The following is a 12,951-nucleotide window of genomic DNA, read 5'->3' as shown; positions in this document are numbered from 1 at the left end:
CTCTATCCTCGGCTACTGCTCAGTTCATCTCACCCTTGACAGAGCCCTTAAGTACAGACAGTACCTTTTCAAGACCACAGAGCGTCTTTCATCATGCCACCCTGTATGGTTAAACCCACAATGCTGAGGAGTAACAGCTGAGGACCTATGGTAAGAGGATTGGCAGGAGAAAGCATCCACCAGAAACCACTCTCTAATTGTAGGCTTCATTACTCGTCCACCCGGTTATTTTCTTCCATGACGACAGTGAGCCGTTTGAAACTGATTCTGGATTGACCGAGGCCTCTGTGCAATTACCCAATGTCAGTGGGATTGCCAGTACTATCCAGGCTGCAACTGAGGTGTAGTCCAAATCATGACTCACATTGTCAAGGAGTGTCCACTGACTAAACTTGAAGGCAGGCTTAAAGAACTCCATCTAGCCACTAACCAGGCTATTGCTTGGCTCTGTGACTATGCACATGCCAAATAAGTAATGCACAAGGGTGATTAGTTGACTATTGTATGGAATATGGCATGATTTCATTTATAAATTTGGATTTGAATGTATATTTTGTGTTGGTTTTTATTTTTGCATTGTGGGCAAGAGGACAATGTGATTGTCAGTGACAGAGGGAAGGTAAGGAAAGTGGTTGTGGGGAACTGGGTTTGGGTTTACTGGTATCGCTCTTGAACTAGTTATTCACGTACAACTCCAGCAGAAAGGGACTCTCTAGTTTTCAGCCTTTTTCTTTTTCCTCCTCTTCCACCTCAATGCGCTCTAAGCTTCTAGCCTTATAGGTGATGGTAGCTGCTGTTCCTTCATGAAGGCAAGGTTGTGCATCATACAGCATACCATGGTAAATCTTAAGACCCACTTAATCAAGTGGTTCAGGCATAAATTTGTTGTTTCAGGATCCCAGTGGTCAGTTATATCAAATGTCTTATGACAATATGGCTTTCATGCCTACTGTGCACGTGTGTGTGTGGGTTGCAAACTTGAGTCGTGAACCATGTCATCAATGAATAACCCTATTTGCCCAATGGCCACCTGTTGCTATGCTGTGGTTGTTGAAATATTGTTGGCACAGAGGACAGTGGCAAAATAAATGCCTTGTGACTGCTGCCAGGATACCGAACCTTAACCTGCATATATGCTGCTTATGGTCAAACACCCCCAGTTGCATGTTGAGGAAGTGGAATCCATTTTGATTCAGACAACTAGCAGAGTTGACATGAGGCATACGTAGAGAAATAGGTCTCACCGCCTTCAGTTATTCTTCAATGATATTCCCTCCACCATGAGGTCAGAAGTGAGAATGTTCACTGATGATTGCACACTGTTCAGTTCTATTCACAACTCCTGAGATTAACTTAATTTGACAGCCACGTAAATACTGTAGCTACAAGAATAGGTCAGAGGCTGGTTATTCTGCAGTGGGTGTCTGTTATGACTGAGCAGTTGGTAAATCTGAGTTATTTAAAAATCCCAGAGGGAAACTTTAAGCAACTGTCATAACCTATCATTTTAAGTGTTACGTTTGAGATGAGACTCTAAATTCAGGAATCAGACCACCAGTTCTCGAGGTTTTACATTAAGCTAAATGAAACATTTTATTAATTTACACAGGTTAAAATATATATATATATATATATATATATACACGTGACTACAAATTACTACTATCATAACTTTTAACAAATTCCCAAACAAATCTCCATCATGGCAACAGTAACTCATAGACTTAACCAGATACCAGGCAAAGCATTTTCACCTTACGAATTCAAAATGAGCTTCTTTTCACTTTGGTTCCTGTGGAGGCTTTCAGCTGCTTTTGATCTCACATTGCCTCTGCTCTACACACACACAAAACGGTTGTCTTGTTATACCTAGCACAGCCCAGTGAAGTTTCAGTGGACACTGGAGTGTCAGAAGTCCTTTGATAGTTTGTATCACCAACCTTTGAACTAAACCTCTCTAACAATAAAACCCCTTTCATAGTACCAATATAAACATATTGCTTGGTATCTGCTAGATAGGTGTCAGTTTTCACCCCACTTCTGAATGCTCTATTCAAAAAATGCAAATGCACTCTATCTCTCTTACATCTCAAAACTAGGACACGTCAAAGCACCCAGCCTCGCTGGCTTTAATCCAATTAAGACGCACCCACAGACTAAACCTCTATTTTAAAAGAAAAATATTTTCCAATAATATTGTATACATGAATCACTTCATGACATCCCCCTCCCTATCGAAAAATGAACCGTCATAATTCTAAAAGACGGCTTTGTTTTAATAACCCATCTTTCACTATCTCCTATACTTATTACACTATTACATTATCAGGTGCATGCATTAACATAACAAATATATACACAAGTCCTTGGTATCAATAGAAATCGGTCCAGGTCAGTGTCCAGGTTTTTTTTTAGATATCCCATTTTCCTTTAAGCTTCAAACTCTTGATAATGCACCTGCGATCAGATTTTCTCCTTCAGCAATATGTATAATACATAGATTAAATGGCTGTAATAATAGACTCCATTTGAAAAGCCTTGCACTTTTGTCATGAAATTTGTCCAAAAGCTTTCAAAAAATTATGGTCTGTATAAACAATTGTTTCTGATGAATTGTTTGCAACATAAATTTCAAAATGCTGCAATGCTAACACCAAACTCAAAGTCTTTTTACGGCCGTTGAATATCTTCTCTGTTGTACATTCAGCTTCCATGAAAAATACCCTATTGGTTTTTCATTTCCAGTGTCATCATCTTGTAACAGTACAGCCCCAATGCCTTTATCGCTTGCATCAACGGCCAACTTGAATTGCTTGGCATAATGGGTACTGCCAACACTCGTTTTGTAGTTAATACAGTTTTCAAACTATCGAAGGACTTCTGACACTCCAGTGTCCATTGAATCTTCTTGTTTTTTTTTAAGAGTTCTGTCAGTGGAGCAACCACTTGGCTAAAATCTGCTACAAATATCCAGTAAAACGTACTCATGCCCAGAAATCTCAAAACTTCTCATTTTGTTGTAGGCACTGGGAAATCCACAATAGCCTTGACTTTCGCATCGCTTGGAGCGATCTTACCATGTCCAATGGTGTGGCCTAGATTCGTAACTTGCGCTTTTGCAAATTCACTTTTAGCCAATTTCATCACCAAATTAGCTCCTTGTTAGTCGAGTAAATAATTTTTGCAGATGCTGTAAATGCTCCTCCCATGTCTGACTGAAAACAATTAGATCATCAATATAAACTGCACAATTGCTTAGACCTGCAGTTACTTTGTTTGTCAGTCTTTGAAATGTCGCAGGTGCATTCTTCATACCAAATGGCATGACTTTAAACTGATATAGTCCACTTGGCATTACAAAAGCTGATATCTCCTTTGTTGTCTCCAACAATGGTACCTGCCGATATCCTTTTAGCAGGTCAATATTTGTGACAAATTTTGATTGTCCCACTTTCTCAATGTAATCTTCCAACGTGGTATGGGATATGAATCCACTTTTGTCACCGCATTCACCTTTCGATAGTCCACACAGTCTTTTGTTCCATTTGGTTTCGGTACCAGTACAATAGGCGAACTCCAGTTATTGTAACTAGACTCAATGATATCATTTTGGAGCATAAAATCAATTTCTTTTGGTACTTGTGATAACTTTGCCAGATTTAATCTATAAGGTTGTTGCCTATTGAAGGTGATATTTCTATACATACATCATGTAAAGCTAAATGTGTCTTTCCCAACTTATTTCCACAAATAGGTTTGTGTGACTGCAATAGCTTTTCCAAATCACTTTGACACTTGTTTGGAAGGTAACTCAATATTTTGTTTAAATTTTCAAGCAGCTCCTCATTATCCAATTTGATTAGAGGAAAATCAATTTTAGAGTCCCACACTTCCACCCCTTTCTCATCAACCACCATCACTAATACCTCTTTTTGTTCCTCTTCCCTGTCAAAGTACTTTTTAAGTGTATTTACATTACACACCCTCTGCTTCTTTCTTCTATCTGGAGTATTTATTAAATAATTTTCTTCACTCAATTTATTTTCAATCCTGTAAGGCCCACTAAATCTTGCATTTAATAAATCACCTAGTACTGGTTAAAAACCGAGCACTTTCTCTCCGGAAGTAAAACTCTGAATTTTAGTAGCCTTATCTTCTTTCACTTTCATCACTTGCTGTGTTATCTTTAATGTTCCCTAGCCAGTTCACATGCTCTGTCCAATCTTTCTCTGAAATTTAATACATAATCCAGGGGAGTAGTTTCTGAATCTTGACCTACCAATTTCTCATAAATCAACTTCAGTGGTCCCCTTACCTCATGACCATAAACTAGTTCAAAGGGGCTAAAACCAGTTGATGCATTAAGAGTGTCTCTAATAGCAAATAACAAAAATGGAACTCCTGTATCCCAATCCTGTGCATAATCATGACAGTATGCTCTTATCATAGTTTTTAAAGTTTGATGCCATCTTTCCAAATCTCCTTGTGACTCTGGATGTTAAGCTGTTGACTTAAACTGTTTTATCCCCAAACTGTTCATTACTTCCTTAAACAGCTGTGACATGAAATTTGACTCCTGATCTGATTGTATTTCTTTAAGTAAACCTTATTGTGTGAAAAATGTAATTAACTCTTCTGCAATCTTCTTAGTTGCAATATTTCTTAAAGGTATAACTTCAGGAAACCTAGTAGACACATCCATTATTGTCAATAAATACTGATTTCCACTTTTAGTCTTAGGGAAGCGTCGTACACAATCAAACATGACCCTGGTAAAAGGTTCTTCAATTGCTGGTATTGGGATTAAAGGCATTGGCTTAATCACTGCTTGTGGTTTTCCTGTTATTTGACATGTATAACATGTTCTACAGAATTTGACTACATCCCTATGCACTCCTGGCCAAAAAAAACCTCTATCTTTTCCTGTGTTTTCCTAATTCCTAAACGTCCCCCCCTTGGAATTTCATGAGCAACCCTCAGAATCTCATTTCTATGCCCTAATGGAATAACAATCTGATGCATCTCCCTCCAGCTTTCATTTACTGAGACATGATCCGACCGCTGTTTTCTCATCAAAATACCTTTCCGAAGATGATAACATACTGGAATACATTTTGCTTCGGTTTCTGAATAAACCTTCTGATATAAATGTTTTAATTGCAAATTATTTTCCTGTAACTCCACTAACCTCTGAGTTAAACATTTCAACTGAACTGTCCTGCATTCCTTCCTCCTGAACAATGTTATCAAATACAGTGCCAGCCAATTGGATTTCAACACCTCCTTATCTTTGAACTGCCTGCTTAGCTTGTTTATCTTGTTCTTTCCGATGAGCCTTTATTCTTGTTATAACACAATCAGGAAACAATCCAGGATGTTCCTTCTGTAGCACTTATGTTGAAAACACTTCTAAAGAGTGCTCACCTATCATAGGCATCATCCACATTTGCGATCCAGCTATATCATTACCCAGAATAAATTGAACCCCTGCAATGGGCAATTCTTTCACTACTCCAACCATCACTTCACCCTTTTCCATTTGCTCTTTAAATTTACCTTCCACGACGGAATAGATTTACCTTCTCCTGCAATACTCCTTTTGAACAACAAATATCACTATCCCACAACATTAAGGATTGACTGGCCCCTGTGTGTCTCAAAAATTTCACATCTTTACCTACTCCCCCCTGTACACATGGAAAGACTTTCCCTTCACATACAAAATCTTTAAACATTTTTGCAACCTGCTCCTCTGAATTCTCCTCAGTAAACTGTGAACACATTCCCACTTCTTTACCTTTCACTGATTCTCCCTGTTTCACCTGCACACAAACCACTGGTTTCTCCTGTGCCTGAACCTCAGAATCAACAGTACTTTTACTTCTAGAGCTTTTCTGTACCTCAATAATTCCTACAGATTTTTCCTGCAATCTCCAATACATTGACTTTGTGTGCCCCAGTTTATTACAATGAAAACTTCAATTTTTGAATGTCACTTCTACCTTCAGCACCTTTTTTATTCTGAGAAAAAACTTCCTGGGAACTTCCAGCTACTCCTCTTCCCTGACTGCCTACCTTCCTTTCACCTCCCCACTTTTTATCCTTTTCCAATTTGAAAAGTTAATGCAAAAAAGGTTTAGCCCTATGAATTAACTCATAATCATCAGCTATCTTTGCTGCTTGTCTTACAGAATAAACTCTCTATTCCTCCACATGAGTTCTCACTACCGAAGGGATTGAATTTTTCAATCCTTCCAAAAGAATGACTTCCCTAAGAGCTGTGTAGGTTGTCTCTATTTTTAACGCTCATATCCACTGGTTAAAATTTCTTTGTTTTACTCTTTCAAAATCAATATAAGTTTGCCCAGGTGTTTTCTCATATTTCTAAATTTCTGCCTGTATGCTTCAGGAACCAACTCATATGCACTTAAAATAGCTTTTTTCACCACATCATAATTCACTGACATTTCTTCTGCTAGAGAAGCATATACCTCAAGTGCACTACTTAACAACTTAGACTATAATAATAACGTCCAGTTTTCTTGTGGCCATTTCATCTGTTTAATTAGCTTCTCAAATGAAATAAAGAATGCTTCAATATCTTTTTCCTCAAACTTTGGAAGAGCTTGTACAAATTTAAACATATTCTCACTGGGTTCTACTGTAGAGATAAATCCTTCCTCACCTACTGACATCTCCTTTCTAACTGCCAACATTTTCAGTTGGAATTATCTCTCTCTCTCTCTCTTTCTCTTTCCTCCTTCTCCATCTTCACAATTTCTAATTCCCTTGCTTCTAATTCAAGCTTCTTCATTTGCAACTGAAGTCTCACTACCTCCAGTTGTGACTCACTTCCAACTATAGATCCTGTGCTACTTTTAACTATATCTGATTTCCTATCCCCGTAGGTAACCCCAATTTTAACTTATCTGCCAACTCTCGTAACTTTTGGTTATTTTCTCCAACTCAGTCAGTTATCTCTTCTACTCCCAGACAAGCCTTAGCAATTGCCAAAGCTATCTTGCAGTCTCCACACTTCTAAAATACCTCACCAACTCCTAAATTCAAAGTGCCTCTCATACTCATAAACTTAAGATTCACCAATTCCAAACCAATCAAGGAATTAGAAATATAATTTATCTAAGCAAGGGCCCCCAATTGTTATGACCGAGCAGTTGGTAAAGCTGAGTTATTTAAAAATCCCAGAGGGAACCTTTAAGCAACTGTCATAACCTCTCATTTTAAGTGTTATGTTTGGAGTGCGACTCTAAATTCAGGAATCAGACCACCAGTTCTCGAGGTTTTACATTAAACTAAATTAAACATCTTATTAATTTACATGGTTTAAATAAAATATATACACACATGGCTACAAATTACTACTATCATAACTTTTAACAAATGTCCAAACTAATCTCCATTAAGGCAATAGCAATCCATAGACTTAACCAGGCATCAGGAAAGCATTTTCACCTCGAATTCAAAATGAGTTTCTTTTCACTTTGGTTCCTGTGGAGACTTGCAGCTACTTTTGATCTCACATTGCCTCTGTTCTACACACACAAAATGGTTCTTTGTTATACCAAGCACAGGCCATTGAATGTAAATTTTCATTGTATCACCAACCTCTGAACTAAACCTCTCTAACAATAAAACCCCTTTCATAGTACCAATTTTATTAGTAATATAAATATATTGCTTGGTATCTGCTAGAAAGGTGTCAGTTTTCACCACTTTTGAATACTCTATTCAAAAAAACAAATGCACTCTTACATCTCAAAACTAGGACACATCAAAGGCCCCAGACTAACTGGCTTTAATCCAATTAAGACAGACCCACAGACTTAACCTCTATTTTAAAAGAAAAATATTTTCCAATAATCTTATATACATTAATAGCTTCATGACAGTGCCTCATCTCCTGACTCCTCAAAAACGTTTCACCATCAGCAAGGCCCAAGGCAGGAGTTTAATGGAATACTCTTCAATTGCCTGGATGAATGCAGCTCCAACAACACTCAAGAAGCTCAAAATCAAACAGGACAAAGCAGCCTGCTTGCTGGTGCCCCATCCACCAACACAAATTTTCACTCCCTCCACCCCTGCGCATCAAGGTTGCAGTGTGTACCATCTACAAGATGCACTGCAACAACCCGCCCAGGCTTCTTGTTCAGACCTCCCAAGTGCATGACCTCTACTTTAGGGAGATGGTGAAGTAGTGGCAATGTCACTGGTCTAGTAATCCAGTGGCCCAGGTTAATGCTTTGGGGACACAAGTTCAAATCCCACCATGGCAGCTGGTGGAATTTAAATTCAATTAATTATATCTGGAATTGAAAGCTAGTCTCAGTAATGGTAATCATGAAACTATCATCGATAGTTGTAAAACCCATCTGGTTCACTAATGTCCTTTAGGGAAGGAAACCTGCTGTCCTTACTTTGTCTGGTCTTCATGTGATTCCAGACCCACAGCAATGTAGTTGACTCTTAAATGCCCTCTGAAATGGCCCAGCAAGCCACTCAGTTCAAGGGCAAATAGGGATGGGCAATAAATGGTGATCTTGCCAGCAACGCTGAGATCCCATGAAAGAATAAAAAAAAAATCCAGAAGGACAAGGGCAGGAAATGCATGATACACCACCACCAATCAGTTCCCGTCCAAGTCATTCACCATTGTAACTTGGAATTATATTGCTGTTCCTTCATTGACACTGGGTTAAAATCCTAGAACTCCCTCCCTAACAGTATTGTGGGTGTACCTACACCAAACAGATTGTGCAGTTCAAAAATGCAGCTCACCACTACCTTCTCAAGAGTAATTAGGAATGGGGAATAAATGCTGGTCCTGCCAGCGATGCCCACATCCTGTGAATGATTATAAAAATATAGTGCTATCTTGTACCATGGGGACATCTGCAATCATTGCAAACCTTTGTGCCCATTCTGCTTGCTTCTTTCTGGCATGGAGGAATCACATTACGTTATCTCTCTGCATTGAGTGCCTCAGTGAACCCCTTTATACAACAATATGCTGTAAATTATGAGGTTTTGCTAATATCTCCAGCAGTAACCCTGAAGGAATCTGCAAAGGGACATAGGTTCAGTAAGTAGGCAAATAATTGGCTGATGGAGCATAATATGGGAAAATGTGAATTTGTCAACTTCAGGAAGAATAGCAAAGCAGTATTTTATTTAAATGGAGAGAGATTGCAGTACTTTGAGGTAGAGAGGGATCTTGGTCTCCTAGCACGTGTATCAGGAAAGGTTAGTATGCAGGGAAAGCAAGTAATTAGGAAGGCAAATGGAATGTTGTTGTTTAATGCAAAGGGAATGTAATATAAAAGCAAGGCTGTTTTGCTACAGTTGTATAGGCCATTGGTGAGACTACATCTACAGTGTGTACAGTTTTGGTCTCCTTATTTAAGAAAGAATATAAATCCATTGGAAGCAGTTCAGATAAGGTTCACTCACTAATACCTGGGATGGGTGATTATCTTATGGAAAAGGTTGGGCAGGCTGCGCCTGTATCTATTGGAGTTTAGAAGAATGAGAGGTAATCTTATTGAAACATACAAGATCCTGAGGGGACTTGATAGGGTGGATGCTGAGAGGATGTTATCCCTTGTGGGAAGCACTAGAAGTAGGGGACATAGTTTTAAAATAAGGGGTCTCTCATTTACGACTGAGATGAGAAGAATTGTTTTCTCTGAGGATCGTGAATCTTTGGAACTCTGTTCCCCAGAGAGCGGTGGAGGTAGGGTCAATGAATATTTTTAAGGCAGAGGTAGATAACCTTTGACTTCCTTTTGTTAGTCAAAACTCTATCAGGGCTAGGCAGAATGTGGAGTTGAGGCCACAGTCAGATCAGCCATGATCTTATTAATGGCAAAGCAGGCTTGAGGGGCCGAAAGGCCTACTCCTGTTCCTAATTCATATGTTCGTGTGCAAGAAGCCAGATGCATAAAAATTCATAGCCACATTGCTTTGCTCTAGAGTTGGAGTTGTCGCTGTGCAGTTAACAAATTTCAGTTATGATCTCCTTAGTGAAGTGCAGGAGTCTCAAACATTGGTCTTCACTTAAGTTCAAGTAAGAGGATTAGCCCTGAACATGCTGGGCAAACGTAGCCTACTGCTGACAGCATTTCTCCCCCTTTTCCAGCTGCTTGTTCTGCGTAGTGGGGCCTCAACTCATTATCCCTGTCATCCTCAATTACAAGAGGAAGTGCTCTTCAGTGTACCTATGTCTAGTTTATGTGGAAGCCTTGAAGTCAGCACAAGTACTTTAGTACCTGCCATACCACCTCATGTAAACTTTTGAAACTTTAACCAAAGAAAGCATCCAAAATGTGTAGAATTGCAGCAACAGGAAGGAAAAAAATGAACCAGTAATTAACCTTAAGGAGTTGATTACCTCTTTAAATAGTGCTGGTGGGAGGTCCATCATGTTGTTTAAAAAGTGTTCAGCTGTGCCAAGTTAAGAGAGAGCATAAGCTGGAATGTGGAGCTCCAACTTGGCAGTGCTGGCACCACACCTGCATTGCTTGCTGATGGACCTCATGCTCTGCCTGCTCTGCATATTTCCAGTGTGTGAATTTGAACCCTTTCACCAAGATGGCGTCCACTGCACAACGCATTGAAAGTATGCCTATACATATGCAGCATTAAGGGAGCTTGTAATCTGCCAAAAAAGGGCACTACTGAGTCCACTTCACCCCCAAAATATTTTACTCACAAATATTGACAAGCTTGTTTTTCACTGCATTGTCCTCCAGTGTGTTTATCTGTAATCTTGAAGATGCATTATTACAACTTTCATATTATTCATGTCTGTTCCCTTATAATCTGATTTATACTTGAGCTTTAATTCTCTGCCTTGTCTTTTTGAAATTATTTTATTGTCTTACTTTTTTCCTAATTCACCTGGGTGTCACAGGTTAGGTCAGCATTTGTTCAGCCTTGTTCAGAGGGCATTTAAGAGTGGGTCTGGAGTCTGATTTACTTCCCTAAGTGAACCAGATAGGTTTTTAATGACAATTGGCAATGGTTTCATGGTCATCATCATCAGACTTTTAATTCCAGACTTTTACTGAATTCAAATTCACCATTTGCCATAGTGGGATTCAAACCTGGGTCCCCAGAGCATTATCCTGGGTCTCTGGGTTACCATTCCAGTGATAATACCACTACACCACCACCTCCTCCTCATAAGGCAATGACTTGAGTTTTCCTAACTGGTATCAGTATATCTCAACATATATTTTATATATAATCATGTGATGGTGCTTTTCAGAAACATAACTGTGGAGCACGACCATTATAAAGTTGATCAAAACAATAAAACCCCAGCTAATTCCTTCCTTCAGCCTGCTAACAGTATTGACCTTCATGCACGTCTACTATTTAATGTAGCTTCAGCTACCATAGAGATATTTTTTAATCCTGTTCAGTTTTCAGGAATTATGACCTGAACTCCCCTAACAGTTCAATGGGTAAATGTAATATATGGTGTGATACTAAGTTACACAGAACAGGAGTGTTGCTGGTTGAGTCATTTATCTATGCTGAGTTAGCTGGTCTTGACTGAGAATGATGGTGGGTGCTACAATCAGCTTCAGTTGGCTGGGCAATTGAAAGGAGAAACTGGCCAAGTTCCTTCACTAAATATAAACCTAAGAACCCCTGCTGCAAGTTGCACGTGTGAACATTTGAAAGGACAAAATTGGACCTGACTAATATTCCATTACCACCAAAAATAGCCTATTGTGATTTGTTTACTAGGCTCATGAGGAATGGAAAAGTTATTGGTCCCTGTGAAAATGCACCTCTGGCAGGAGTTACTACCCTTAGGAGAGGAGTAAGGGAGGGAAAATTGGAGAGATAAAAAAACACTTCACAGCCTGAAGAGCAATGGAGAACTTCATCCCTGTCAAACTGAAAGGAAACATTGCTTGTTAACCTTTCAGTTGAGAGGTATCCTTGTATAAGTTGATAGTCCACAGTCAAGTTTCAGCAAAGGTATATTTTGCATTGAGAAATAATGTTTTATTCATTCTTTTTATATGTACATTACAGGGGTAGGAGTTCTCAGTGGTCAATTATATGCAACAGGAGGTCATGATGGACCTTTGGTGAGGAAAAGTGTTGAGGCGTATGATCCATCCACAAACACTTGGAGACAAGTGGCGGACATGAATATGTGCCGGAGGAACGCAGGTAGGGATCCATTTAAACTTTGGGTTTATCGTGCATCTGAAGGTAAAATAAGTTTTAGTCTAATTAAACCTTTTCTGTCTTGTAGGAGTTTGTGCTGTAAATGGATTTTTGTATGTAATTGGAGGGGATGATGGTTCTTCTAATCTAGCTTCTGTGGAGTTCTATAACTCTATAACTGACAAGTGGACACTATTACCAAGCAATATGAGCACTGGAAGAAGCTATGCAGGTAAAGCTGTTGCAGGTTTGTAGCTAAGACTGTTCTAACCAGGGTGCTGTGTACCACTATGATGTGCAAGCTAAGCAGTTGTGCTTTTTTAAATCACTTGTTGTCTGACTATTTTGCATCTATACAGTGTTAGAGTTGATGTGGACATAAAACATCCATATATATTATTCTAATGCTATCATGCATCGGAAAATTACCTAAACTTTAAAATCTATATAAAGTTTATAATCGTCCTTTTCAAATTTTAACTTTAGAGTAGAGGCAAGATGATAGTGACATTATTTTGCTTCATTGGAAGACTCTCTGATCCATGCCACGTTAGTGTCTAAATGGAGCAATCTTAGACATCAATAATGCCCAAACATTTCAAAGTGAAACGCTCTTTGACACATTACATCATTGGTGCTTGGTTGGAGCACCAATTGGAGTCGATGAAAGAAAAAAAAGTAACTGAGAAGAAGATGAAGAGAAATGCAAGAGACTTCAATAAAGTTATAAATGGGAAAGAA

General features: G+C 38.9%; 1 protein-coding gene across 8 annotated transcripts in view; it reads left to right on the top strand.

The window, feature by feature from the left end:
* The window catches only part of LOC121281092 (kelch-like protein 3), a 178,176-nt gene that overhangs the window by 158,299 nt on the left and 6,926 nt on the right, over window positions 1-12,951 (top strand). For all 8 annotated transcript variants that reach the window (XR_005943812.1, XR_005943813.1, XM_041193755.1 and 5 more), the window contains 2 exons: window positions 12,073-12,213; window positions 12,299-12,442. Coding sequence is in view for 6 of the 8 variants with exons in the window: in XM_041193755.1 (XP_041049689.1) it covers window positions 12,073-12,213; window positions 12,299-12,442 (285 nt within the window). In the remaining 2 variants the exon portion in view is untranslated. The remainder of the gene's footprint in view (window positions 1-12,072; window positions 12,214-12,298; window positions 12,443-12,951) is intronic.

Source organism: Carcharodon carcharias, chromosome 8, assembly GCF_017639515.1.
Source record: "Carcharodon carcharias isolate sCarCar2 chromosome 8, sCarCar2.pri, whole genome shotgun sequence".
NCBI classification, from domain to species: domain Eukaryota; kingdom Metazoa; phylum Chordata; class Chondrichthyes; order Lamniformes; family Lamnidae; genus Carcharodon; species Carcharodon carcharias.
Note: the sequence above shows the minus strand (reverse complement) of the source record. Positions and strands in the feature narration are given on the sequence as shown.